This window comes from Pempheris klunzingeri, chromosome 16, assembly GCF_042242105.1.
Source record: "Pempheris klunzingeri isolate RE-2024b chromosome 16, fPemKlu1.hap1, whole genome shotgun sequence".
Lineage (NCBI taxonomy): Eukaryota > Metazoa > Chordata > Actinopteri > Acropomatiformes > Pempheridae > Pempheris > Pempheris klunzingeri.
The window spans coordinates 128454-156383 of NC_092027.1; the positions used below are offsets into that span (position 1 = coordinate 128454).

General features: G+C 49.2%; 2 protein-coding genes across 2 annotated transcripts in view; both read left to right on the top strand.

Moving 5' to 3' along the window:
• The first annotated feature begins 239 nt into the window (after positions 1 to 239).
• Positions 240 to 9635, top strand: LOC139215729 (zinc finger protein 420-like). Its single transcript, XM_070846772.1, has 3 exons — positions 240 to 258; positions 1331 to 2258; positions 7813 to 9635. The coding sequence occupies exons 1-3, from the start codon at positions 240 to 242 to the stop codon at positions 9602 to 9604; spliced, it is 2739 nt and encodes a 912-aa protein (XP_070702873.1). The 3' UTR covers positions 9605 to 9635.
• A 4319-nt stretch (positions 9636 to 13954) lies between these two features.
• LOC139215048 (regulating synaptic membrane exocytosis protein 2-like) overlaps positions 13955 to 27930 on the top strand; it is a 28659-nt gene continuing 14683 nt past the window's right edge. Inside the window, exons 1-17 of the mRNA XM_070845869.1 lie at positions 13955 to 14118; positions 14581 to 14721; positions 15310 to 15520; positions 16098 to 16261; positions 17710 to 17908; positions 18034 to 18268; positions 18342 to 18614; positions 23181 to 23268; positions 23317 to 23332; positions 23410 to 23526; positions 23597 to 23696; positions 23895 to 24018; positions 25190 to 25236; positions 26263 to 26351; positions 26480 to 26515; positions 27373 to 27503; positions 27708 to 27879. Coding sequence (XP_070701970.1) covers positions 13955 to 14118; positions 14581 to 14721; positions 15310 to 15520; positions 16098 to 16261; positions 17710 to 17908; positions 18034 to 18268; positions 18342 to 18614; positions 23181 to 23268; positions 23317 to 23332; positions 23410 to 23526; positions 23597 to 23696; positions 23895 to 24018; positions 25190 to 25236; positions 26263 to 26351; positions 26480 to 26515; positions 27373 to 27503; positions 27708 to 27879 — 2307 coding nt within the window. The remainder of the gene's footprint in view (positions 14119 to 14580; positions 14722 to 15309; positions 15521 to 16097; positions 16262 to 17709; positions 17909 to 18033; positions 18269 to 18341; positions 18615 to 23180; positions 23269 to 23316; positions 23333 to 23409; positions 23527 to 23596; positions 23697 to 23894; positions 24019 to 25189; positions 25237 to 26262; positions 26352 to 26479; positions 26516 to 27372; positions 27504 to 27707; positions 27880 to 27930) is intronic.

Below are 27930 nucleotides of genomic sequence, written 5' to 3' on the forward strand. Positions count from 1 at the left end.
ATGAGTCAGAGGTCAAAGGGGAGTTCTTCCTCCACTGTGATCACAAACTCTGTCAACGGAACTTTTATTTTGAAAGCTGTCCCCGGAAGTGATGGCGGGTGTCTGACCGGGGGTCGGTCAGTGGAGGAAACCGTTAGCTGGACGGAAACAGGGGCAGAAAACCGTGAGGGGGGAGCTCGGTGAGCAGAGCGCGGACGGACCGACACCGTGACCCGCTGGACGAGCGTCTGAACCCGGAAATGGAGCCCAGAGGAGCAGGTTGGTTTCCGCTGGAGGCGGCTTCACTGCTCTGCTAACGATGCTAAGCTAACGTTAGCATTCACGGCCTTTGAGAATCATCACTAACGAACAGGTGATGTCATACTGAAGCACACCCGAGACACGTGGTCAGAGGATCGATCGATCACAAAGGTTAATCAATGATCTGAATCAGGGCAGACAGGGGCGGGACTTTTACTCTGAAAAACTAAACAGAAGCAGGAAACAAACACGTTCACTGAAACACAGAAATCAATAAAGCTGTGACCTCCTCCTGTCCTCCTTCTGTCCTCCTCCTGTCCTCCTTCTGTCCTCCACCTGTCCTCCTTCTGTCCTTCTCCTGTCCTCCTTCTGACCTCCTTCTGTCCTTCTGTCCTCCTTCTGTTCTCCTGACCTCCTTCTGTCCTTCTGTCCTCCTTCTGTTCTCCTGACCTCCTCCTGTTCTTCTGTCCTCCTTCTTTCCTTCTGTCGTTCTTCTGTCGTTCTTCTGACCTCCTCTTGTCGTTCTTCTGACCTCCTTCTGTCCTCCACCTGTCCTCCTTCTGTCCTCCACCTGTCCTCCTTCTGTCCTTCTCCTGTCCTCCTCCTGACCTCCTTCTGTCCTTCTGTCCTCCTTCTGTTCTCCTGACCTCCTTCTGTTCTTCTGTCCTCCTTCTCTCCTTCTGTCGTTCTTCTGACCTCCTTCTGTCCTCCTTCTGTTCTTCTGTCCTCCTTTTGTCCTCCTGACCTCCTTCTGTTCTTCTGTCCTCCTTCTCTCCTTCTGTCGTTCTTCTGACCTCCTTATGTCCTCCTCCTGTCCTCCACCTGTCCTCCTCCTGTCCACCTGTCCTCCTTCTGTCCTCCTCCTGTCCTCCTTCTGTCCTCCTTCTGTCCTCCTCCTGTCCTCATTCTGTCCTCCTTCTGTACACCTGTCCTCCTTCTGTCCTCCACCTGTCCTCCTTCTGTCCTCCTCCTTCTCTCCTTCTGTCCTCCTTCTGACCTCCTCCTGTCCTCCTTCTGTCCTTCTGACCTCCTCCTGTCCTCCTTCTGTCCTCCCTCTGCTGGTCAACACTTCTGTCTGTCTGTGTTCCAGTTTCTCCTTCAGACATCCTCAAAGTGATCGTTATGAAAGAGGAGCAGCAGGACCCCCCAGAGCCCCCCCACATTAAAGAGGAGCAGGAGGACCCCCCAGAGCCCCCCCACATTAAAGAGGAGCAGGAGGAGGTCTGGACCAGTCGGCAGGGAGAGCAGCTTCAAGGGCCGGAGGAGGCTCATATCACCGAGTTCCCACTGACTCCTGTCCCTGTGAAGAGTGAAGATGATGAAGAGGAAGCTCAGTCCTCACAGCTTCATCACAGACACACTGAACACATGGAGACAGAAGCTGATGGAGAGGACTGTGGAGGACCAGGACCAGACAGGAACCCACATCCACGTGGACCCTTAGAGGCCGAGGACCAGACTGAAGACTCCTCAGAGACCGAGACTGAGGACAGTGAGGACTGGGAGGAGACCAGAGAAGCTCAGTCTGGGTCAAAGTCCCTGAAAAACACCAAAGTGAGGAGATGTTACATCGGCAAGAAATCATTTGTCTGCTCTGAATGTGGGAAAAGATTTAGTCAGATGGGAAGTCTGAAGAGACACCTGTCCATTCACACAGGGGAGAGACCATTTAGCTGCTCTGACTGTGGGAAAAGGTTTGACTGCAGGGGAAACCTGAAGAGACACATGAAAATTCACACTGGGGAGAAACCATTTAACTGCTCAGTTTGTGGTAAAAGATTCACACATCGGGCGAATGTGACACAGCACATGGCCGTTCACACGGGGGAGAAACGGTTCAGCTGCTCCGTCTGTGGCCAGAGGTTCGCCTGGTCCACTCAGGTCAAAACTCACCGCTGTGACGGAGAGTCCTTGCCGCTGAACCAAGAGAAACCCTTCAGTTGCTCCAAGTGCAAGAAAACATTCAGCCGCAGTACAAACCTGAAGGCTCACATGAGAGTCCACACAGGAGAGAAACCATTCGGCTGCTCTGTCTGTCATCAGAGATTCACCTGGCATCATCAGCTCCAGACTCATACTGATGTTCGTCATTAGTCCTCAGTTCCAGATGGACGCTGAAAAGTAGAGACTGAGGACTAAAGTCAGGGACGAGGACGGGACGAGACCAGAGAACCTCAGTCGGGTCTAAACACTGTTAAACATAACTTTAAATAACAAGATTTGATCTCAAACTCTATCTGAAGACACACATGACTCCTCACACAGGAGAGAAACCCTTCGGCTGCTCAGTCTGTTAGGAGTGCTTCAGTTACAGAGGAAGCGTATGGAGTCACATGAGAATCCACGCATGGCAGAAATGCTTCACGTCCAATGTCAGTACACAATACTCACACAAACATTCACAGTAAAACTCCCAGAGGACCAGAAGCAGCCAAGAACTCCGATCCAGAGAGCCTCAGTCAAGTTTAAATGCTTTGAAAAATAAAGAGCCTGTAAGTGATGAGAGCTGTGACACTGACAGGAAACCCTTCAGCTGCTTTGACTAGAGGAAAACATTCAAGACCAATCTGAAGTCATATGCGGATTAACACAGAAGAGAAACCGTCTGGTTGCTCCGTGTGCCTCAAAGGATCTGCATATCAGACGAATGTGACAACACGTGGCTGTTCACATGGGAGAGAAACCGTACAGCTGCAGCGTCTGTGAGAACAGGTTCACCTGGTCCACTCAGGTCCAACACCACCAGCGTGTCGGCAGGTACTCCTTCTGACCTCTGACTCTCAGGAGGTCTGGACCAATCAGGAGGGAGAGCAGCTTCAAGGGCTGGAGGAGGCTCATATCACCAAGTTCATTCAGGGGAAAGTACAGGTAGAAAAGGTGAGTGAGCAGCTCTGAATGTGGGAAGAGATTTGGTCTCAGTGGAAATCTGAGATCCCCAACGGCTCTGATTGGTCGGCATAAAGAAGTTTCGGTGTCCTCTGATTGGTCGGTATCAGTCTGTATAAAGAAGTGTCCTCTGACAAACAGAAGTCTGATTGGATGGAAGCCAAGGGTGAAATGAGCCAAAAAGGGCTCCCTCTCTGAACTCAGTTTCCCAGAGTCCTTTAGTTTCACACATAGGTGCTAAACGCCCCCCTGGATCCAGATTTCCAGCCACCATTGGTCAATGTGGGACACACGACCCTAAACCAGAGCTCCCCCACTGCTCTCACTGACTTCTCCTCTGGACCCCTGAGGGTCCAGTTCTGTTCCACCTTGGGCTCTGCTGGACACCAGCTCAGCGCTGCACCTCATCCCTCCTGGACCCTGAGGGTCCAGTTCCAGACCTGCAGCTTTCTCCTCCAGCTCCAGCCTCAGTGTGGCCTGTACCAGAGCAGACCACCTTCTTCATGGCAGCGACACCAAGTCCTGCCCGAACCAAGCTTATCAGCGCCAGCTGACCCAAAGTCTACCACCTGATCATCAGAGCAACAGGAGCACACCAGCTAGTTAGCACAGAGCTGCTAACTAGCTTAGCACAGAGCTGCTAACTAGCTTAGCACAGAGCTGCTAACTAGCAGGGAACAAAGGAGCGACCGGATTCCTGCAGCCTGCAACAGGACAGCAAGGACAAAGAACCACCACCTTCTTCCAGCCTGGACCACCAACAGGCTGAGAAGCAGCACACTGAAGGACCTTCTTCTTCTCCCCTTTTAAGGACTGCTAACAAACTCTAACTGGGCATAGATAGCATAGCATTACTGCATACACGGCTAAGCAATGGTTAACCTTGTGAATGTATTGATTTGCTTTAATGATCACTGAGTTTGATTATTGTGATGTGTTGTAGTTTACTGTGCAGCCATAAAGTGAACATTAGTTAACTGATAGCACGACACTGTATTATTGGTAATCTTGTCTGGTGGATGTAAAACTTGTTTGTCGTTCCACTGGTCACATGACAGCTGTAACTGGGTATGAATAAAGTTTATTTTGAACAGGACTCATCTCGTTGTGGATGATAATTATTAATTATTTGATTATTATTATTATATATTAATTTTTATTGATGTCTGATTTTATTGGTGAAAACGAATAAAACCCATTGGTCAGTCTCACTGCTGCCTCAGCGACCTGCTCCGTCGTCACTACAAACATGCTGTCCTGCTGCAGCGCCACATGTAGATTCATCCGCCGCTGAAAACAGGAAGCTTCACTGCAGGTTGTTCTTCGGTGCCCGACACAGATTCACACATTAACACACTCACATTAGCATATATGTTAGCATCCTATTAGCATATATTTTAGCATCACATTAACATATATGTTAGCATTACGTTAGTATATATTTTAGCAATACATTAGCATATATGTTAGCATCACGTTAGTATATATTTTAGCATTACGTTAACATATGTTGGCATCACGTTAGTATATATTTTAGCATTACGTTAACATATGTTGGCATCACGTTAGTATATATTTTAGCATTATGTTAGCATATATGTTAGCATCACGTTAGTATATATTTTAGCATTACATTAGCATATATGTTAGCATCACGCTAGTATATATTTTAGCATTACATTAGCATATATGTTAGCATCATGTTAGTATATATTTTAGCATTACATTAGCATATATGTTAGCATCCTATTAGCATATATTTTAGCATTACATTAGCATATATGTTAGCATCACGTTAGTATATATTTTAGAATCAGAACCAGAACCAGAACCTCGAAGAGACCAGAGACCCTCAGTCAGGTCTAGACTCTCTGAGTGACGTCACACCAGCCGACTCAGATTTTATGTTTCATAGTTTAGCTTGTGTTCGACTCACTTGTTTCACCTGCAGGTTTTTTTTGGTTTGTATCTGATGTTAACATGACCGGCCAATCAGAGAGCAGCTCAGCGGCCAATCAGAGAGCAGCTCTGATTCCAGCATTCATCATTGATTTTAATGATCATGTTTGATCTGATCTGGATCAATAAATAAATCAATGATAATAAAACTACAAACCAACACCGAAGCTGTTTCGGCGCTTCGTGTCGTCACAGTCACACCTGCTGTAACGGAACAACACTGATCACCACAAACTCTGTCACCGGGACTTTTATTTTGAAAGCCGTCCCCGGAAGTGATGGCGGGTGTCTGGCCGGGGGTCGGTCAGCCGAGGAAACCGTTAGCTGGACGGAAACAGGGGCAGAAAACCGTGAGGGGGGAGCTCGGTGAGCAGAGCGCGGACGGACCGACACCGTGACCCGCTGGACGAGCGTCTGAACCCGGAAATGGAGCCCAGAGGAGCAGGTTGGTTTCCGCTGGAGGCGGCTTCACTGCTCTGCTAACGATGCTAAGCTAACGTTAGCCGCTCCCTTCAGTCCCCGCCCTGTCCGGGAGGCTCCGATCAGCTGCCGCCCCCGCGGACCCGGACTCGGTCAGACCGGGTCACGGAGCTAACATTAGCTTAGCAGGCTAACGGCCTGATCGGTCACGTCTTATCAGTCACCTTTAACCCCGGCGTGTCGCCATGGTAACCGCGTCAGAGCACCATGGCAACCAGCTGCTGGAAAACAAACGAATGGTTGAATGATTGATTGATGTTGATGAAGTTTGTTTTTTTATACTCAGATTAATTAGGAAACACGTTGTCTGTGACGTCACACAGGAAGTGATCGACTAATTAAGGACATGAGATCAGTGAAGCAAACAAAATAATAAATAAGGTTATAATAATACTGTGTGTTTCCTGTCGTGACTCGCAGCTCCTCCGTCGATGAACGTGACACTTTGTTTTTATCTGTTTCATACAGGTAGAACCTCCACCTTTAGAACGTTCTAGTGGTGCTTCTAGTTTTCCTTTGGCTCTCAGACGGAGATTTCATTTCGGTTCTTGTATCCTATCACAGCTGTCTGTACTCTGATGTTCTCCTGAGCCTGTAGGGGTTCTTCAGCTGACTCTAGTGGTCCTTGAGTTGATGGTTCTGCTTCATGGCTATTCGTTTTAAGAGGTTCTGGCTATGGGGGTCGTTCGTGGGTTCCTGTAGGTCACGTGGTCACTGAAGAAGTCCTAGGGGTCCATTAGGAGGTTCTAGTCATCCAGCAGGTTCTCAGGAGTGAGTTTATTGTTCGTCAAGGTGCTGATTGTGGTTCATGAGGAGGTTCTAGGGGTCTAGTAGGTGGTTCTATTTGTCAGAACCCAGAAAGACAATTAATTAATAATTAATTAAATAATCATTTAGGTTAATCTCAGATTCCTGGTGTCTGAGTTTGTTTTCCGTCTGTCCCTCACAGACGTCCAGCAGCCGGTGGGGGCCGAAGAACAGGTTCCCTGTGAGCGGCAGGACCCCCCAGAGCCCCCCCACATTAAAGAGGAGCAGGAGGAGGTCTGGACCAGTCGGCAGGGAGAGCAGCTTCAAGGGCCGGAGGAGGCTCATATCACCGAGTTCCCACTGACTCCTGTCCCTGTGAAGAGTGAAGATGATGATGGTCCAGGTAGGAACGACATGGACGAGATAATTTGATGAGATTTTAGGGAGCAAAGTTGACAAAGTAAAAGTTCAGCAGAACCCGGTTTAGGAGTGGAGAACGGTTCTTTAAAAGTCACCAGGGAGCTGAAACTGAAATGTTTACTTTCTGTTATTCTGTAGTTTTGGTTCAATGTGAAGCAGGATGACAGACGACCAGTTATCTTAAAGAACTCAATAGTTCTTCTACAGTTCTGATAACAGTCCAGGATCCCGGGGAACCCACATGGACCTCTAAATACACCGTCAGGGGACGGTTGGCATCACTGGAAGTCGAGCTTTTATGATTTCCCTTCGTTCTCTTTTGTTTGGAGCTCCAGACAAACGGGAAGTAAAACCAGTTTGATCTGAGCTCCTTCTAAAGGTCCGGTGGACCAATCAGGTCCTCGACCAGAGCTGTTTATGATGAGGAGGCGTTCATGTTAACTCTGATGCTGAAGAGGCGTCGGACCGACTGTCGGGGCGACCTGAGGAGAACCGCGTGAGACGGATCAGAGGGGATCTGGTGACCCCCCAGGCCTCCGTAGATTTGTTTGTTCATATGATTTAAAATCATGAATTTTCATTTCAGGTTTTCTTGAAAATTAAATGTGGAAACAGAAGAAAAAAAAAAAACTTTTTAAAGAACAGAGAATTCAACGCTTTGTGGTGAATCAGCGACTAAAGCCTGACTAACTAACCCGTGTTACTGTTAACTAACCCGTGTTATTGTTAACTAACCCATGTTATTGTTAACTCACCCGTGTTACTGTTAACTAACCTGTGTTATTGTTAACTAACCCGTGTTACTGTTAACTAACCAGTATTCTCCGTCTGTCGCCCTGCAGACGTCCAGCAGCTGGTGGAGGCTAAAGAACAGGTTCCCACCGAGCAGCAGGACTGGAGCCCCGGTGTGGTGCAGGACCCTCCAGAGCCCCCCCACATTAAAGAGGAGCAGGAGGAGGTCTGGACCAGTCAGCCAGACCTGGAGACGGGGGGGGGCGGCTGGCCGGAATCAGTCCTTCAGTCTCTGAACATCGTCAGCGTCCCCGCAGGCGAGCGGAGGCGGGGGGGTGTAAAGAAGACGTACAGCTGCTCCGAGTGTGGGAAGACCTTTGGCCGCAGCCCCCACCTGAAGATCCACATGAGGACGCACACCGGGGAGAAACCCTTCAGCTGCCCTTTCTGTGGGAAGAGCTTCACGCAGAAGGTGAACCTGACGTACCACCTGTCTGTCCACACCGGGGAGAAACGCTTCAGCTGCAGCTCCTGCGGGCACAAGTTCACCTGGTACACGCAGTTAAAGAGCCACCGCTGCATCTGTCCGCCCTCATGTGTCCGCCAGGATCACGGTGAGGACGGCGGGGAGATGGAGGGTGGGGACAAAGCCTTCAGCTGCTCCCACTGCGGGAAAGTCTTCAGTCGCAAGGACAACCTGAACATCCACACCAGGATCCACACAGGGGAGAGACCTTACAGCTGCTCCATCTGCGGGAAGAGCTTCAAACACGGAGGACACCTGACACAGCACATGTCGGTCCACAGCAAGGAGAACCGCTTCAGCTGCAGGGGCTGCGACCGCAGGTTCACCTGGCTCTACCAGCTCAAGAGACACTCCTGTGGCAGGTCTTCAGAGCCTCAGGGGGTCTGGACCAGTCAGGAGACTGACATCAACGAGTCCCTGGTCACTCCTGTCCCTGTGAAGAGTGAAGATGATGAAGAGGAAGCTCAGTCCTCACAGCTTCATCACAGACACACTGAACACATGGAAACAGACGCTGATGGAGAGGACTGTGGAGGACCAGAACCAGACAGGAAGCCACATCCACGTGGACCCTTAGAGCCTGACCTGAAGGCTGGAGACTCTCCTGAGCCAGGAGTCATTAGCAAAAAGGGGGCCAGAGAAGTTCGGTCCAGTCTGAAGCATATGAAAGTCCCCAACGTGGATCCAGGAGGTCACCCTGTGAGGAAAGTGTTCAGCTGCTCTGAGTGTGGGAAGGTCTTTGGCCGTAAGGAACACCTGCAGACTCACGAGAGGATCCACACAGGAGAGAGACCCTTCAGCTGCCCTCGCTGCGGGAAGACATTTGGCTGCAAGAGGTCCCTGCTGGGTCATATGACCAGCCACACAGGAGAGAAACCCTTCAGCTGCTCCCAGTGTGGGAAGAGGTTCGGCCGGATGGTGAATCTGAAGACACACCAGAGGCTTCACACGGGCGAGCGGCCGTTCAGCTGCCCCTTCTGTGGCAAAGGCTTCACCCAGAAGGTCCACATGACCCAGCACATGGCCGTCCACACCGGTGAGAAGCAATTCAGCTGCAGCGTCTGTGACAAGAGGTTCACCTGGCTCTCTGGGTTCAGGCGCCACAAATGCAGCAACGAGCAGTCAGAGGTGGATGAGAGCCAGGCAGAGGAGAGCTCGGAGGCTGAGCCTGGGGAGAAACCATTCGGCTGCCGTCAGTGTGGCAACAGATTCAATCACAAGCACAACCTGAAGGCTCACATGAGGATCCACACCGGAGAGAAACCGTTCAACTGTTCTGTGTGCGAGAAAGGCTTTGCCGCCAGCGGAGCGCTGAAGAAACACCTGAGGACTCATTCGGGAGAGAAACCCTTCAGCTGCTCCGTCTGCGGCATCAGGTTCACACAGGGGGGGAACTTGAAGCGCCACATGGCCCAGCACACCGGGGAGACTCGGGAGAAACCCTACAGCTGCTCCGTGTGTGCCAAGAGCTTCACGCAGGTGTCCAACATGAAGCGACACATGAGCCAGCACAACGAGCCACTGCAGGCAGCAGGCAGTGACGCTGGGACGGGCTCAGATCTGACCCAGGACCAGCAGGAGGAAGCCCAGAGTCTGACAGCACTCAGCCACTGACTGCGGGTCTGTCTGAGCTGCACACGGAGGAGTTAACCAAAGCATTTGATCTGGTGAAATATTAAGAGGGAACAGGAGGTGTCTGATATAAACAGCCAGCAGCGTGAAGATGGAGTCAGTCTGTGTTTGTGGGTCCATCATTCAGTCTGCAACATGTCAGGAAATATTAACCCCCCCCAGATGTTCTGTGAGTCCAGCAGGACATCAGCAGGCGATAAAACATGAGCTGAACAACTAATCAGTGGTTCAGATTCAGTGTCTGACAGACAGATGACAGACAAACAGGTGAGAGACAGACAGGAGAGAGACAGACAGAAAGGTGAGTCTGGAACAACCACGCAATGAGGTGTCAGAACCCCCCCAATAAATGATTAAAAGAGGGTAGAAACCAGAGGAGCAAACAAAGATGGACCTCCATTATCAAGAGGAATAAACACAAGATAGAGTTCAGAGGGACCACAGCAGTCAGGATGCCCCATGAGAGTCAGACCAGGTTTAGGAAGTCGCCCCCCCCCCCCTAGAAGAGTAGAACTCCTGCGACGTGTTTTAAACATCAGTCAGTCAGCGAAGACTCCAGCCTGTCCTGTTCCTGTTTCTGTTTCTGCTTTTGTTCCTGTTTCTGTTTCTGCTTTTGCTTTTGTTCCTGTTCCTGTTCCTGTTTGTGCTTTTGTTCCTCTTTCTGTTTCTGTTCCTGTTCCTGTTCCTGTTCCTGTTCCTGTTTCTGTTCCTGTTCCTGTTCCTGTTTCTGTTTCTGCTTTTGTTCCTGTTCCTGTTTCTGTTTCTGTTTCTGCTTTTGTTCCTGTTCCTGTTCCTGTTTCTGTTTCTGTTTCTGTTTCTGTTTCTGTTTCTGTTTCTGTTCCTGTTTCTGTTTCTGCTTTTGTTCCTGTTTCTGTTTCTGTTCCTGTTCCTGTTCCTGTTTCTGCTTTTGTTCCTGTTCCTGTTTCTGTTTCTGTTCCTGCCATTAGAAAACAACGGAGATGTTTTCATGTTTATTTCAAATGTTTGTTGGCGTCTCTTCACATTTCTTAATGACAGTGAAGGTTTTTGGACTAAAATGATAAACTGAAGGAACTTCTGAAATGTTTGTGTAAAAAAGTGACAAAACATTTGAAATGAAAAGTTTCTGTAAAAACAGACGTTGTCATTGGTCTGCGATCATGTGACTAAACTATCTGAATGAAGGTTTGAAGCTACGATAAAAACCTTTTTTTCTTTGGAGTTTGAGTGGAAGATGGTGTTTGTCATGATTATTCAGTTTCAGTCATTAAAGTCGTGAATAAATGTCATCTTTATGACCACAAGGATCCTGTTTGTTAAGAACCAGCTAACAGTCTCTGTTTGTGCTAAGCTAGGCTAACGTCTGCTCTAATGAATAACTGGAAGAACGGTCGTAAAGCTGTTTGTTCTCGGTGCTGCGTGATGAGAGAAAACAGCTTAAAGGGTAAAAAACCTACAACTACCAGAATGCACTGGACTCCAGGCCTGTCCAATAGGAGCAGTCGAGGCAGACGGGCCTCTCTTTTAGAACCATCTCCTTGTCAAAAAAGTGGAGCAGCACCAGTCATCCTGGGGGGGGGGGGGGGGGGGTCTGTGTCGATGGTCCTCCAGATGCTGTGAGTCGGCCCGAACGTCTAATTCTAATTATGCAGACTGTCTGACGAACCCCCACATGAGCAAACAGCAATAGGAGCACGACTAATAGTGATTACATGAAGAAGGAGAAGAAGAACAGACGCTCAAAGTCACCGACTGGAATTATTTTATCTGCACTCCAGGAGGACAGATCAGACTTTGGTGTCTTCCAGGTTCCAGATGGAGAACCAGGCTGTGGATCAGCTGTGGTTCCGTTCAGCTCTCAGGTTGATTAACCCGTTCTGGGGGTCGAAGGATGTCAAGAGGACGTCAAACCGTTTGGGTCACACGTAGAGGTTCTAGAGACCACATGGTCGTTACGCTCAGGTGAACTGAGGAAGGACGCCATGTGACACAGATGGGGGGGGTTACATCAGGTGAACCGTTTTCCCCTCTGTGTACTTCTCATGTTCTCTTAAGGAACCCTGTCACGGCTTCGCACGAAGCTCGTCTCGGCACCTTTGGTGACAGCAGACAGACAGACTGACTGACTGACTGACTGACTGACAGCAGACAGACTGACGACAGACAGCAGACAGACAGACAGACTGACTGTCTGACTGACTGACTGACTGACAGCAGACAGACAGACAGACAGCAGACAGACAGACAGACTGACTGTCTGACTGACTGACTGACAGCAGACAGACAGACAGACAGCAGACAGACTGACTGACTGACTGTGACTGACTGACTGACTGACTGACAGCAGACAGACAGACAGACAGACTGACTGACTGTCTGACTGACTGTCTGACTGACTGACAGCAGACAGACTGACTGACTGACGACAGACAGACAGCAGACAGACTGACTGACAGCAGACAGACAGACTGACTGACTGACTGACAGCAGACAGACTGACAGACTGACGACAGACAGCAGACAGACAGACTGACTGTCTGACTGACTGACTGACAGCAGACAGCCAGACAGCAGACAGACTGACTGACTGACAGCAGACAGACGGACTGACTGCTGACTGACTGTCTGACTGACTGACAGACAGACAGCAGACAGACTGACTGACTGACAGCAGACAGACAGACGGACTGACTGCTGACTGACTGTCTGACTGACTGACAGCAGACAGACAGCAGACAGACAGACTGACTGACTGACAGACAGCAGACAGACTGTCTGACTGACTGACTGACTGACTGACTGACAGCAGACAGACTGACTGACTGACAGCAGACAGACAGCAGACAGACTGACTGACTGACTGGCAGACAGACTGACTGACAGACAGCAGACAGACTGACTGACTGACTGACAGCAGACAGACAGACAGACAGACAGACTGACTGACAGCAGACAGACAGCAGACAGACTGACTGACTGACTGGCAGACAGACTGACTGACAGACAGCAGACTGACTGACTGACTGACTGACTGACTGACTGACTGACTGACAGCAGACAGACTGACTGACAGACAGACTGTCTGACTGACTGACAGCAGACAGACAGCAGACAGACTGACTGACTGACTGACAGCAGACAGACAGACTGACTGACTGACAGACAGCAGACAGACTGTCTGACTGACTGACTGACTGACTGACAGCAGACTGACTGACTGACTGACAGCAGACAGACTGACTGACTGACAGCAGACAGACAGCAGACAGACTGACTGACTGACTGGCAGACAGACTGACTGACAGACAGCAGACAGACTGACTGACTGACTGACAGCAGACAGACAGACAGACAGACTGACTGACAGCAGACAGACAGCAGACAGACTGACTGACTGACTGGCAGACAGACTGACTGACAGACAGCAGACTGACTGACTGACTGACTGACTGACTGACTGACTGACAGCAGACAGACTGACTGACAGACAGACTGTCTGACTGACTGACTGACTGACTGGCAGACAGCAGACAGACTGACTGACTGACTGACTGGCAGACAGACTGACTGACTGACAGACAGCAGACAGACTGACTGACTGACTGACTGTCTGACTGACTGACTGACTGACTGACTGACTGTCTGACTGACAGACAGCAGACAGACTGACTGACAGACAGCAGACAGACTAACTGACAGACAGCAGACAGACTGACTGACTGACTGACTGACTGTACTGTGTTTGTTTTCTATCTTTGGCTGTGTCCCCCCAAACCAGCTAATCTTTGCTGTGCGTAACGCCGTCACGCCCCCTCCCCTCAGCCGGTGGAGGATTTAATTGTTTCCTCCTCCTCCTCCTCCTCCTCCTCCTCCTTCTCGTCCAGTAACGTTGTGAAGAACTGAGGAACCGCAGCGGGACATCGGGACAACAACAGGCCGAGCAGAGGAGCCGGACCGCCGGGGAGGAGCGGAGGATGACTCCCGCTGCCGGGACGGAGAACCTCCCGGAGCCGCTGAGCCCCGGAGGAGGCGACATGACTACGGAATAAACATCCCTCCATCTGTCAACCTGTCGGTGAGAGATGCAGGATAGCTACATAGATGGAGGGTGGAGGGGCAGATACAGGTGCATGTGTGGACGCTGTGATGGCGGCTGAAGGTGCAGACGGAGGCGGCTCTCTGACGCTGCTGTGTCCGCTCCTCGACGCCTCCGCGCGGCCACGGAGCAGCACAGAGAGCCGCTGAGTCCACCTGGAGCCGGACCGGCCTTCTTCACCGTTATAGACAGAGTCACCGGCCCCCGGGGGGGGGGGGCTGCCCGGCTCACTGCGTCCTTCTCTTTCAGGATGCAGGATGTCTGGGCCGGCGTCCGGACCTGCACCGTCCCCCGAGCCCCGCGGCCCCCCCGGGGCGGAGCTGCCGGACCTGAGCCACCTGACGGAGGAGGAGAGGAGCATCATCCTGTCGGTGATGGAGAGACAGAAGAAGGAGGAGGAGAAGGAGCAGAGCATGCTCAGGTAAAGGGGTGGGGGGTGGGGGGGGGGGGGGGGTACTGATAATTGATTACAGACGTCATCACTCATGATCAGCTGCTGTTGACGGTTTGTTTATGTCACGTCTGACTAAATAAAAGCACAGCGCCTCCAGTGTGTATTTTCAAAATAAAAGCCACTTCAGTCGCAGCACAGAGATTTACAGTAAAATGCCGTCACCATTAACATTCCCGGTGACGTCATGTGACCTCTGACCTCTGGTCATTGATGTGTGGTTTACATAGCTATGCTAACTAACAATAATGCCAGTTTCATGAACGGGGTGACACAAGAGACTCTTAAAGCCACGCAGTCGTTTTAACCAGAGCTCCAGGAAACAGTTTCTAGTCTATTGCTGACTGACTTTGGTGTTTAAAAGGTTAGATGATGCAAAGTCCTGTGTTTTAAGAAGTAGAATGACTTTTTTTGTCAATAGAGTCTGGTGAGGGACAGCTGTTATATCAATATCTTCAAAGACCTGGACAGGTGGAATCCATTCTGCGGGTTCAGTCAGTTGGTCAATAATGTTGCTGCCAACGTGTCTGAAGTTCTGCAGGTTAAAAGTCCAACAAACGACGAGTCAGAGACGTGAGCAGAAGCAGAGCGACAGATATCGATTGAACAGTGTCATTCGTATCATTAGTATTGATGTTATTATTGGTATTGTTAGTAGTAATAGTCTTGGTAGTAATGGTATTAGTGTCAATTAATATTGTTTACAACTACAGCTCCCATGATGCTGTGGGAGCTGTAGTGTTGCCATGGAGACAGTGAGCTCTGGGCTGCAGTCTGAGCTCTGTGTTTTCAGGCCTTATTTGTATTTGTTCCTGGATCTGGATTTCAAGGTTGCAGGTTCTCCAGGATCTCAGCTGTTGATGAAGAACGCGGTGATGATCAGAAGGTTCTGCTGGTTCTGCTGTTAGAAGGAGAGAGCAGAGCCACTCTGGTTCTCTGGTAGAGCAGGTCTGAATGGGTCCATCTGGGCTGGTTCTGCTCAGTTCTAACGTTCTCCAACAGATGGTGCAGGTCTGTGGAGGATCAGAGCCCCCAGGATCCACGGTCCCCTCAGTCACAGGAAGTCACATGACTGACAGACACTTCACTGATTGGACAGGTGATGTCATCCTGCGTCCCGCCTCCTTCTCTGACCTCTGCCCTCTCTCTGCCCCCCCACAGGAAGTTGCATCAACAGTTTGAGCAGTACAAGGACCAGGTGAAGAAGCTGGGGGCGGAGCCTCAACCGGCGAGGACGGTGCAGGCTGAGTCTCCCACCTGCGGCGTTTGTTGTAAGACCAAGTTCGCCGACGGCTGCGGCCGCGCCTGCTGCTACTGCCAGAGTCGCTTCTGCGCCCGCTGTGGGGGGGGGGTCCCCCTGAGGGCCAGTAAGGTCAGTGCTTATGTGGAGGGGGGGTCTTCCTGAGAGCCAGTCAGGTCGTTGTGGGGGGGTGTGAGGATGGGTTTCATGGTGTTAAAACATTATTATTATTATTATGTTCACGTGTGCTACTGAATGAGTCCTGAGACAAAATGGGTAACGTCATTGATCCTGGATCAGTTATTGGTGATGTCATGCTGACTGAGGAGCAGCTGATTGGCTGCTGTCGGCGTGTCTGAACACCAGATGGAGCCACGTGTTCATTAAAACTCAGTCAGTCTGTAAGACAAAACTCCACCAATGAGGCAACAGGATTCATCTTGTTACCGGGTCAAAATCCTGTGAATCATCCAATCACATCTCTGATGTTATCAGGATTAATTTCATCCAAAACATCTGTTCATACACAATCAATAAATGAGAATCAGACCTAGAGGAGAATAAACAAGACCGGATCAATGAGGTGTGAGTGAAAACAGGAAGTGTTTCAGGTGACATATTGGTGATGTAGTTTCTGGGTGATATTGATTATTGATTGTTCCAGGTGATATTGATCATTTCAGGTGATTATGATTATTGATCCTTTCAGGTGATGTGGGTGTGTAACGTCTGCAGGCGGCAGCAGGAGATCCTCACCCGTTCGGGGGGATTTGACTCGCTGCTGTCCATTGACCACAGCTCACATGGGGTTCCACACCCAGTGACGCAGGGGCCGGGCGCCACAGGGCCTCAGAGCGACGGAGCCACAGAGCGGTCAGTAGAACCCGGCAGAACCCAGAGGGAGAAAACCCAGACAACACATGTTCCACTTGTTTTTTTTCTGGAGCTTTCGGCCACATCTCAAGGCCTTCATCAGCAGATGGATTCGTTCAGTTGTCATGGAGATGATGTAGTTATCAACTGTCCACCTCTGATCACATGACCACAAGACTATTTCCATAACAACTGAACAAACTGAGGAAGACCACAAGGTGTTGGTTAAAAGCTTCAGAAACAAGTAAGTTGGACTTTTTCCTCTCCCTCCTCCTTCTCCCCCTTGTTCTTCCTTGTTTTCCTCCTCTTTCTTCTCCTCCTCCTCATTGTTTGCCCCTCCTCCCCCTCCCCTTCCTCCTCCTGCTGTAATCAGATAAACAGATTAATAATCCTGCAGCTCAGAGAGGTTTACTGCTGCGGCTAAATACAGCAGCACGCTAACATGAGCAGGCTAACACACAAAGGCTAGCACATGCTAAAACGTATAGGCTAATGTAAACATGCTAACACAGAGAGGCTAACAAATGCTAACACACACAGGCTGAGACATGTTATCACACAGGCTTAAACACAAAAGCTAACACATGCTAGCACACAAAGGTTAATACACACAGAGTAACAGGCCAGCACACACACTATATCACATGCTAACATACAGCTAACACACACAGGCTGACATGCAAACACATACTGGCTAGCATACACATTCTAACATGCACAATGTAACACACAGGCTAACACATGCTACAACACAGGTTAACACAACTCTCATAGGGAGGGTGGGCGGTGATGTGATTTCCTGTGTGGGCGGAGCAGAAGATGAGCAAGGGGGAGGGGCCTCAGTTATGATCCAAATTCCAGTTATAAACCTGCTGAGTGTGTGTGTATGTGTGTGAAGCTTCAAACGTCCGACAGCCGACAGACAAACTGTAAGAACTCTTAATTCTGTTTAATACGTCATGTGAAGAGTTAATACTTCATACTAATTGTCATTTCTTATCTGTTGTGGTTCATTCAGCAGCTTCAGGTTTTAAAACAAAACCTAATCAATAAATAACTAGAATTAGTATGCAGTAATTTTAGATAATAATATATAATCTATTACTCTGAACAGTGAGAACTCTGTACCTCTGACTTGTAGTTCAGTAAGATTTTGAATGCAGGACTTACCCTCGTGTGTGAGTTTCACTGTGGTTATTTAGTGACTGAAGTCACTGGTTCCATCACTACGGTAGAGAACCAGCTGTGGACCTGCTAATGCACCAACATCACCAGAGAAGAAGAAAACTGAAGCTGGATCTAAATACTTCAGAAATCGTCTTTAAATGGTGTTTATCTTCTCACGAGGTTCTCTGGGTTTTGGTTCTGTGTTGAAACAGGTCACAGTTTGTTTATCGAACAGACTCCTCCCCCTCCACTCTGATTTGTTCGTTCTGTGTGACCGACAGGAAGCCCAGCCCCTTGGGGTCGTATTACAATGGTGGGGGGGGCACGATGCCTCGCTCTCCCTCTGATCACAGTCTGGACCGCCGCAACCGCTCGCCGCACAGCTACCATGGTGACAGGGAAGAGAAGCTGCACGGCCGGAGGCGACCAATCAGAGATGGACGTGGCCGCTGGCACTCACAGGTGAGTCTGACCCGACAGGTACATGCTCATTATTATTCATAGGTTTTTATGTATTTTGTTGGTTTTTATTATGTGTTCCTTGAGTTTCTATTTCGTTTTGTTTCAATATGACTGAAACTTTTTATGGTCTCTGATTGGTCTAGGACCACCCTCTGGACCAGGTTCCGGATGAATACGAGCAGCGGCGGCGGCAGGAGGAGGAGTTTCAGGCTCGTTACCGTAGTGACCCGAACCTGGCTCGTTACCCAGTTAAACCGCAGCCGTGCGAGGAGGCAATGAGGATGCTGGCTCAGGTTGGCAGGGTCCGCCACCAACGCCGCCACAGCGATGCCTCCCTGGCAACCGCTGAGCATGACCACCTGATCCTGAGACAAAGCGGTAGGCGTAGAACCATCAGCCTTTTGGTGCCTTACTCAGGGGCGTCCAGTCTGACTTGATGTTTTCCTCTTAGCTCTCCGTCAGAATCGACTTCCAGGATTGGTCGGATCTGGGGGTCAGAGGTCGTTCCATGTCGACCGTGCAGCCATCAGCCCCACATCACCCCGCCGCAGCCCGTTACCTCGGCAACACCTGGACCCGAGTGCTGCCGTCAAGAGGAGACCGACCGACGAGAACACGGCACAGAGGTTGCGGAGGATGGGGAAGATGAATGTGATTGGCAGCTTCAGCAGCTCGGAGGAGGAGCTGACCACACCTGAGTACGCTAGCTGTGAGGAGCCTGAAAGTGAGTAGCTACATGCTAACTACTAGCTACATGAGGCTAGGTGGCTACATGCTAACTGCTAGCTACATGGTGGCTTTTGGCTGAGTGGTGCGTAACTGGTGGATGGCCACATTGACCTGTGTGGAGTGGAGGGTTAAAGAGGTGCTGCAGAGTGTCGTCTGCATATTATCAGAACCAAAAAATTAACACAATTACAACCTGCAGGAGCTTTGGCCAAGTCAGGGCTCACTTACTAGCTTTTTGCTGGAGCTTTTGACCATATGACATTGGCCTTCTATTCTCAGAACATCAACACAGAAAATCTCAGCCAAAGTACCCTTTAGCCTGATGAAAACAGATGGCCCTCATGTCCCGCCCCCTGCTGCGCGAGCTGCTGTTGGCATGTTCTTGTTTAAACTGATCTAAAATGAAAACTGTAACAGACACAGGATTCATTCTTTTTGCAGTAGAAAGCTCAGACTTCGGTCTTGATGTTGTAAACCCGTGTTGCAAGTTATTGATGTCATTAAATTATGTTGCGAGCAGCATAAAGGTGGCTACAGAAAGCACCACCAACAGTCTAACAGCTTCTGGGAGGAAGCTGCTCCTCAGTCTGCTGGTCCTGCTCCAGATGCTTCACAGCCTCCTGCCTGAGGGGAGGGGGTAGAAGAGTGAGTGTGCAGGGTGGGTGGAGTCCTTCATGATGCAGATGGCCCTCCTGTTTCTGCTGGTGTAGGTGTCTGTGGTGGGGGGCAGGCTGCTCCACGTTCTCCACCACACATCCGTAGAAGGTCAGGATGGAGCTCCAGCGCCTCGGCCTCCTCAGGAAGCACAGGCGCTAGGGGGCCTTCCTGACCAGGCAGGAAGTGCTGCAGCTCCAGGTGATGTCCTCGGTGAGGTGTACACCCAGATACCTGAAGCTAGAGACTGGGGGGGGGGGTCTGCCCTTCCTGAAGTCCACAGATGGACCATTTAGATTATAGAGTTCAGAAAAGAGTGAAAGCTCAGGAAGATCCACAGTGCGGGGGGTCTCACAGAGGGGGGGACTCTCTTTGGGCCCGCTGGACCAGGGGAACGATTATTGTAATGACAAGCAGTCAGTTCCAACACTTTGGGGTTCTGGTAACAAAAGCTTAAAAAAAACAAACCTGTAGCTGGTGAATATTCCCAGAAAAAAATCAGACATTAACGTTGTAGATTTCACATATTCTATTCTCACATATTTGCGAGACATTGTTAGACATTGTCTGAGATTAAAGTCACAACTTTACAGGAAGGAAACCTCATGGCTTTACTGGATTGGTGTCATCACGTCACAAACGCCGCCGCTTGTGTGTTCTGCCTGTGGTGATGACCTCACCGCATTATACCACGCCGTCATTTTAGCGATGAGGAAGACCTTGTGATGTCAGCACAGAAACAGTATTTTTAGTAATTATTTTTAGTTTTTTCTTGTTAATAAACAACTTTAATCTTAGAAATTCAGCCCCATTGTTGATAACTCCTGAAAAAGTACTTTGAATTTTCCTGTATTCCATCGTCTCATCATGATTCTGGAGAACACGATCCTCAATATGATCCTAATACACAGACTACATGCAGAAGATAACATGTATGTAACACGTATGCAGTTCCATACAGACAGCATGTTGGCTGAGTCTGAGTGAGAGTAGAGACGCTGAGTGTATGTTCTCTCTGTGCGTCGGTAATTAGCTCAGCGAGATAATCTTCTTACAGATAAACTCTGTTCACCTCCAGCTGAGCAGGTTCACCCTGAACTTCCTCTAACAGACACCAGAGGGTTCCTACTAGAACACTCTGAGAACCACATGCTGACAGCTCTCACCTCAGAGAACAAAATACTCAAACATGTTCTGTGCTGGTGGGCCCTGTTTTTACTGGACTCTTAAGTTCCAGATCCGGAGCTTCTAATACTGATCTGAGGGTTCCTGTAACCGTCCCAGGGGTTCCATGACTGTTCAATAGGGTTCTGTTTTGTTCCACACTGGAACTCCACATCTGCTCTGTGTGGTTCTTCTTCTGTTATGTAGGGCTGTTTTTTTCTACTTCATTTCTTTTGGGTTCTCGTCCTGTTCCGTTGAATAGTTCAAGTTGTACAAGTTCTGTAAGAACTCTGGTCAGTAGAGTGTCTTTGATATCCCCGTGGGTTCTCTGTTCAACATGGTTCTTAGGCTGACCTGCAGGATTCTGTCACTGTTCACAGTAAGGTTCTGTTTCTGTACTATGTAGCTTTTTTGTTGCTCTAAAGGGCTCTATGTTCTGTGAGTTTATAATAGCAGTGAGCATGCCTGTGGTTCTATTCTAAAAGCTCTTCCTTTTAATAAGGTTATTTTGTACCCATAATTCATAAATATATTAGGATTCTATGTTTGGTGTTCTGCTGCACTATAGGGTCCACACTGTTTGCTGTGGTTCTCTTTCAGCTTCTACTTTAGTTCTGTTGGTTTCTTCCGCTGCTCTATCAAACAGTTCAAGTTCTTTGTTCAAGTTCAAGTTCTGGCAGAACTGCCTCTGCTCTCATTGCTCTGGTTGATAGAATTCTCACTCCCAGTATCGCACAGGATTGTGCTTCTGTTCCTGTTGTGTACTATTTTTCTTCTAGGAGGTTCTTCTACTGGGCTCTGATGCTGTTGCTGACGGTTCTGTCAGTGTTCAATAAAACTTTTATTACTTTCATGTGATGTCTTGTAGGGGTTTTCCTGTGATTCACCTACTACTCCGTGTCACAGCTCCATTTTGTCATTGTTCTGTAGGGTTCTACTTTGTTCTATTTTGCCCCTGTAATTGGTACTGCATGTGTTGTGGGAGTTTCCTCTGCTGTCTGCAGTGTTCGACTGGGTTCTCCTCTTGTTGTCTGGGATTCTTCTGTGGCCTGAATGTGTTAGGTTTCCTACAGGTCATGTCTCAGGAAATCAGGCGTCATGCTGACGAGTTAATCTGCTGCCTCGGTGTCGTTGAGCCACAAATCACCTGGTCAGAGATTATGAGCTCTGATTGGCTCAGAGGGTTCTCAGTTCCTTCTCTCAGGTCTTAGCTGGAGGAGCAGCTCAGTCGCCACCGTCTTGAAAACATCTGGAGAGGAACAAGAAGCAGGAGAACCTTCAGCAGACCCTAAAACCGGAACAGTCCAGGCTGGGAGAACCGGTCTGAAAGTCTGACCCAGATTAGAACAGAACACGACCTCCTGGCTACTCTGGTGCTGCCACCAGATCATCGCCTTCACTGTTGTTCAATTGGATTAACAGTGGAGCGTGTGGATTACCCAGCCTGTCTCAAGAGTCACCGCGGAGAGACAGGAATAGAAACTGAATAGAGACGGCAGGAGGCAACTGTCCACCAGCCAGACCACAACATGTCTACACACCTGAGAGGGCAGGTGAACACCACCGCACCTGCTGGATCCTCCGCTCATCAGGACCTCTACTGATTTTTCGGTAAACTGCTGGATTTCCTGGTGATTTTCTGGATTTCTGTGACAAGATGGAGCAGGTCAAGACTTCCAAACTGCATGCCAGGCTACAGCTCCGGCTAACATTGGGCTAACAAGAGCCTGACTACTGGCCAAAAACTGGCTAACATAAGGTTAACAACAGACTAACATCAGGCTAGCTACAGGTTAACAACAGACTAACAGCAGGCTAACAACAGGTTAACAACAGACTAACAGCAGGCTAACAACAGGTTAACAACAGGCTAGCTACAGGCTAACAACAGGTTAACAACAGGCTAGCTACAGGTTAACAACAGGCTAGCTACAGGCTAACAACAGGTTAACAACAGGCTAGCTACAGGCTAACAACAGGCTAGCTACAGGCTAACAACAGGTTAACAACAGGCTAGCTACAGGTTAACAACAGGTTAACAACAGGCTAGCTACAGGTTAACAACAGGCTAGCTACAGGCTAACAACAAGCTAACAACAGGCTAACAGCAGGCTAACTTGGGTAAGTCTGTGTTGATGAGGAAGCTATGATTCTGCTAAAATAAGAACAACAGCAGCATTCAGATTGAGGTAATCTGATTACTGAGCTGCAGCCTGCAGGCAGAGTTCAGGGTGACAGTGAGGAAGAGGAGGAGCTGCAGGGTCACCACCTCCTCTTCAAACCCCTCCCCCTATACTTAAGGCTGTGCTTTAAGACAAAGTTCTGTCGCATAAAGGTGGATTGCAGGTGACATTTAGGAATTATTAGTGTGTTTGTTTTTTCGTGGTTTCATGTGGTCTTTGTTATGTAAAGTGTTGGATCAGAGCCTGGACCGGCTTTAAGTGTTGGATCAGAGCCTGGACCGGCTCTGGGGGGTCCGGCTCTGAGGGGGCCTCAGGAGGACTCTGTCTGTCTGTGCACTGATGGCTGGTGAACAGTCTGTGTTGTTTCGTATCGAGCAGCTCTAGTTTCTGATTCAGGACTCAGCTGCTGAGTCTCCTAATGCCTGCTGGGAAGTGGAGTTCCTTTGCTTTGGTTCTGTGGATCCATTGATCGATCAGATCAGATCAGGTCTGATCACAGATGAGTCAGAGCTGTGATCGATGTCAGACCTCTGACCTCAGCTCTTTCCTCTCGTTGCTAGGAGACATGGACAGCCAATGGTGGGATCACGGCTCCTGGCACAGCGAACCGGCGCCCATGTCTGTGGTAGGACTAAGCCCCGCCCCTCCGTGAATCCATCCATCTAATCCCACCTACACCTGTCTGCCCCCCATTAGTCTGCCCCCACCACATGTCAGGTCACAGTTAGTGTGGACTATTGTTGTTGTTGTTGCTGTTGCTAAGAGACCACATGTGTGACTCATCAGCAGCCAGTCACATGGCAACCATCCAAGGATGGAGAGCGTCTGATTGGTCGAATTCTGCTGAATAAGAGGATGAAGGATGGGACGGTTCCTGCAGATACAGGGGCGCTGCTGGGACTCAAGGTGACAACCTCTTCATCTTCCTCTTTTTCTTCCTCCTCTTCCTCTGTGCTTATGGGTGGTGTGTTTTCAGGTGGTGGGGGGGAAGATGACGGAATCCGGACGTCTGTGTGCGTTCATCACTAAAGTGAAGAGAGGAAGTCTGGCTGACACCGTGGGACACCTGAGACCAGGTAACAGTTTCATCCTGCTCCCAGACTTTGTGCTAAGCTAGGCTAACAGGCTAACAGTTTCATCCTGCTCCCAGACTTTGTGCTAAGCTAGGCTAACAGGCTAACAGTTTCATCCTGCTCCTAGACTTTGTGCTAAGCTAAGCTAACAGTTTCATTCAGTCTTTGTGCTAAGCTAACCCCGCCCTACTGTGTTTTCAGGCGATCAGGTTCTGGAGTGGAACGGTCGGGTTCTTCAGGGCGCCACGTTTAATGAAGTTTACAACATCATCCTGGAGTCCAAACCAGAACCGCAGGTGGAGCTGTTGGTGTCCCGACCAATCGGGTGGGTCAAAGGTCACCAGAGGTCGCACCGTCAGCGGCAGCCAATCAAACAGAAGCGTTAAACACGTCTGTAGCGACAGCAGACTGAGGTGGTTCATGTCTGAGGTTACAGGAGCTGATTTAATAGCAGGTTCTGATGTTTTAGATCCTGACCCGGTAACACATCAAAAGTCAGATTCTGTTGACGTGGAAACCAGCAGCAGCTCGACCAGTACAGACTGGACGAGCAACCAGAGGTGCACTGACCCCGAAATCTCACCGGGGTCGTCTGCGTGGTGTTCAGGTGTGGTAGGGTTCAGCTCTGTCCTCCTCGAGTCTTCATCTCCATCGGGAGCGTTTCAGATCCATCCATCCATCCATCACATCCAAGATGAACCTCTGGTCGTCATGGTGTTAAAAACCCTCGGACCGGCTGACGTCTGGCCTGGTGCCCCCCCATTAGAGAATAATACTGATGTGCTGCTGGAATATACCACTGACATTCTGCACGGGGGCTTTTATTTTGAAAACTGAGCAGATTCTCTTTGCTGTTCCTGTGTCTGACTTCCTGCCGCCTCCTCTGCTCTGAGCTGCTTGACGTCCGTCAGAAACAGACCAGGAGAGAATCTTTAGCGGAGCGCTGAGACCCTTCTGGGGGGTCTGAAGGTGAACTAGAGCCTGAACGTGACACAGACGCTCCTGGTGGGATTTTGGCTTTAGAATCAGAGACGATGAGGAAGAGGCTCAGTCCTGTAAACCAGAAACTAAACGATCACCAGTTATTGACGTCCACCTTCTTACTTGTTAGATCAGATTTTTATTTAATTCATTCCTGGTTTCTCTCCCATATTTAATGTTATCGTTTTTTCCACCTAACAGAGAAAAGGTTCCTAAACAGGAGACCGTCAGGAGGAGAAAAATGAAATGTTTAATAACAATGATGATTAATTAGAGGGTTGTTGTCAACGACAGGGTTCCAGTTCCTCTGTGCTTCCACTGCAGCAGGTTCCACTGTTAGTACATGATGCGCCCAGCTGGAGTTTAAGATGATTTTCTCTGTAAAACCAGAGAATCACAGACGGACTGTGATGAACAGCGAGAGGAGAACGTCTGTGGATCAAATGTTTTCTCTCAGACCACCTCCAGATTAAAACGTTCTGGAGGCTGTTAACACGCTGATTTCTGCTCCTCAGAGATGTTCCCAGAACGGCAGACGGAACCCACGTCCAGCTGGACTCCAGTGAGTTTATCACACAGAACCATCGCAGAACCAACACAGAACCTCCACAGAAAAAACAGAAAAACCACAGAACCACCACAGAACCATCGCTGAACCACTGCAGAATACAGAACCACCACACAAAAACCACAGAACCACCACAGCACCACCACACAACCACTGCAGAATACAGATCCACCACACAACCACTGCAGAATCCACACAGAACCAATGCAGAGCCACTACAGACCACAGAACCACCACAGAACACACAACCACTGCAGAACCACCACAGAACCAAGACAGAATCACCACACAACCACCACAGACCACAGAACCACAGCTGAACACAGAACTGCCACAGAACCACCACAGAACACAGAACCATTGCAGAACACAGAACCAACACAGAATCAAGACAGACAACAGAACCAATGCAGAACACAGAAGTGCCACAAAAACACCACAGACCACAGACGCACCAGAGAACCACCGTAGAACACAGAACTGCCACAGAACCACCAAAGAAACACCACAGAATACAGAACCATTGCAGAACACAGAAGTGCCACAGAACCACAGAAGAACTACCACAGAACACTGACCCATTGCAGAACACAGAACCACCACAGACCACAGAACCAACAGAAAAGACACAGAACCACCATAAAGAGACGCAGGTTCACCACAGAACACAAAGCCACCACAGAACCAAGACAGGCCACAGAACTAACACAAAGACACAGAATCACCACAGAACCACCACAGAACCACCACAGAACCAAGACAGACCAGGGAACCAACACAAAAAGACACCAAACCACCACAGAACTAATACAGACCAAAGAACCACCACAGAACCAAGACAGACCAGGGAACCAACACAAAAAGACACCAAACGACCACAGAACTAATATAGACCAAAGAACCACCACAGAACCACGAGAAAGAGACACAGAACCACCACAGAGACACAGACCGATCGGAATAAAATAACGGTTAAAGGAGGTGTGGCTTCCTGACGGGTTCTTTGTGTTTTGTGTTCAGGTTCCAGCTCCTTCGACTCTCAGAAAGTCGGTCCATCCATCTCCATCACGTCTCCCATGAGCCCCAGCGTTCTGTCCGGACAGGTCGCTGTAAGTTTACCCAGCACACACTGCACCGGCACACCCCACAGCCAATCAGCTGTCAGTTAATGGTGATGTGTGTGTGTGTGTGTGTGTGTGTGTGTTACTGTGTGTGTGTGTGTGTATGTGTGTTTCAGAGTGTGAACCGGCGTCCTCTGGTTCCCAGGATCCAGGTAAACCGTAGTTGTAGAGGAGTGTCGGTTCCACCTCTCTGTTCTGTAGCTTTAGCCGTTAGCCCGCTGTTCTTCCTGCTTCCCGTAGTGCAGGAGAAATGTACGTTGTGATGGTGAGGTTCTGAGACATTGTGTCACTGGGTTCCATTTGGCTCTGTTTCTGTTCCACAGGACACTGCTGCTCTGTCGGGTTCCCTGTCTGTTCTCTTTGGTTCTGCCTCTGTTTTATAGGGCTCTTCTGTGGTTCTCAGGCTTTCTGCCTCTGTTCTTTAAGGTTCTACTTAAGTTCTGAGGGTTTCTCGTGGTGCTCCATCGATCTTGGGGCATAGGATTTAGCTCCAGTTCTATCCTGTACAACTTTTCTTCTATTTTTGTTTCTTCTGATTTTGTTTAGGGTTCCTCTGTTACTAATGAAGGTTCTGACATTGTTCTACAACATAGGTCACTAACTGGCGGACCGTGGTCCGGGTCTGGACCCAGACACCTTCCTATGTGGACCCAGACCTATTATCAATAAATTACAACAACATATATCACACTAACTAAGTTAGACATTATGATGTTCCGCACCTTTTGCTTTAATACATTTTCTCTGACTGGACCTTTTTGAATTTTAGTTGAAGAATTTTAGTTGAATAACCCTGTTCTATAAGGTTCTATGTGTTTTATGGTGTTTGTCTGATGTTGTTATAGGGTTGTTACTGTGTTTTCTAGGTTTACACTGATGTTCTACAGGGTGCAGCTACTCTGTATAGTTGTTCTACTCCTGAGAGGGTTCTGCTTTGTTCTGTTATGTTCTGGTTTTGGGTACCTCGGGGTTCCTGAGCTGTCCTGATTTTCACCTGGTGTTCTCACAGGTGAAGCTGTGGTACGATAAAGTTGGTCATCAGCTGATCGTCACCGTTCTCGGAGCCAAAGAACTTCCTGTCCGAGATGATGGTCGACCGAGGAACCCGTACATCAAGATCTACTTCCTGCCAGACAGAAGGTAAAGAAAGAATCAGGGCTCTATGGATGAGGTGGTAGAACATGCGTTGGTTTGGGTATATGTGATGTGTCTTGTTCTCTGTGGCCCAGTGTTCTCTGGCTTCTCGTGTTTTCGGATCCATGTGGTTCTGCCATAGAACCTGCACAGCCTCTAGTCTAGTTCTGTAGTGGGTCCTGGTCTGTGATTGGTCTCTTCTCCTCACAGTGATAAGAGTAAGCGGAGAACAAAGACGGTGAAAAAGTCAGTGGAACCTCGGTGGAACCAGACCTTCATGTACTCTCTGGTCCATCAGCGGGAGTTCAGAGAACGTATGCTAGAACTGACAGTCTGGGATCAGGCCCGAGTCCGCGAAGAGGAGAGCCAGTTCCTGGGAGAGGTGAGAAACTGGAGAGCACACAGAGAACACACTGGGAACACATATGGAGAA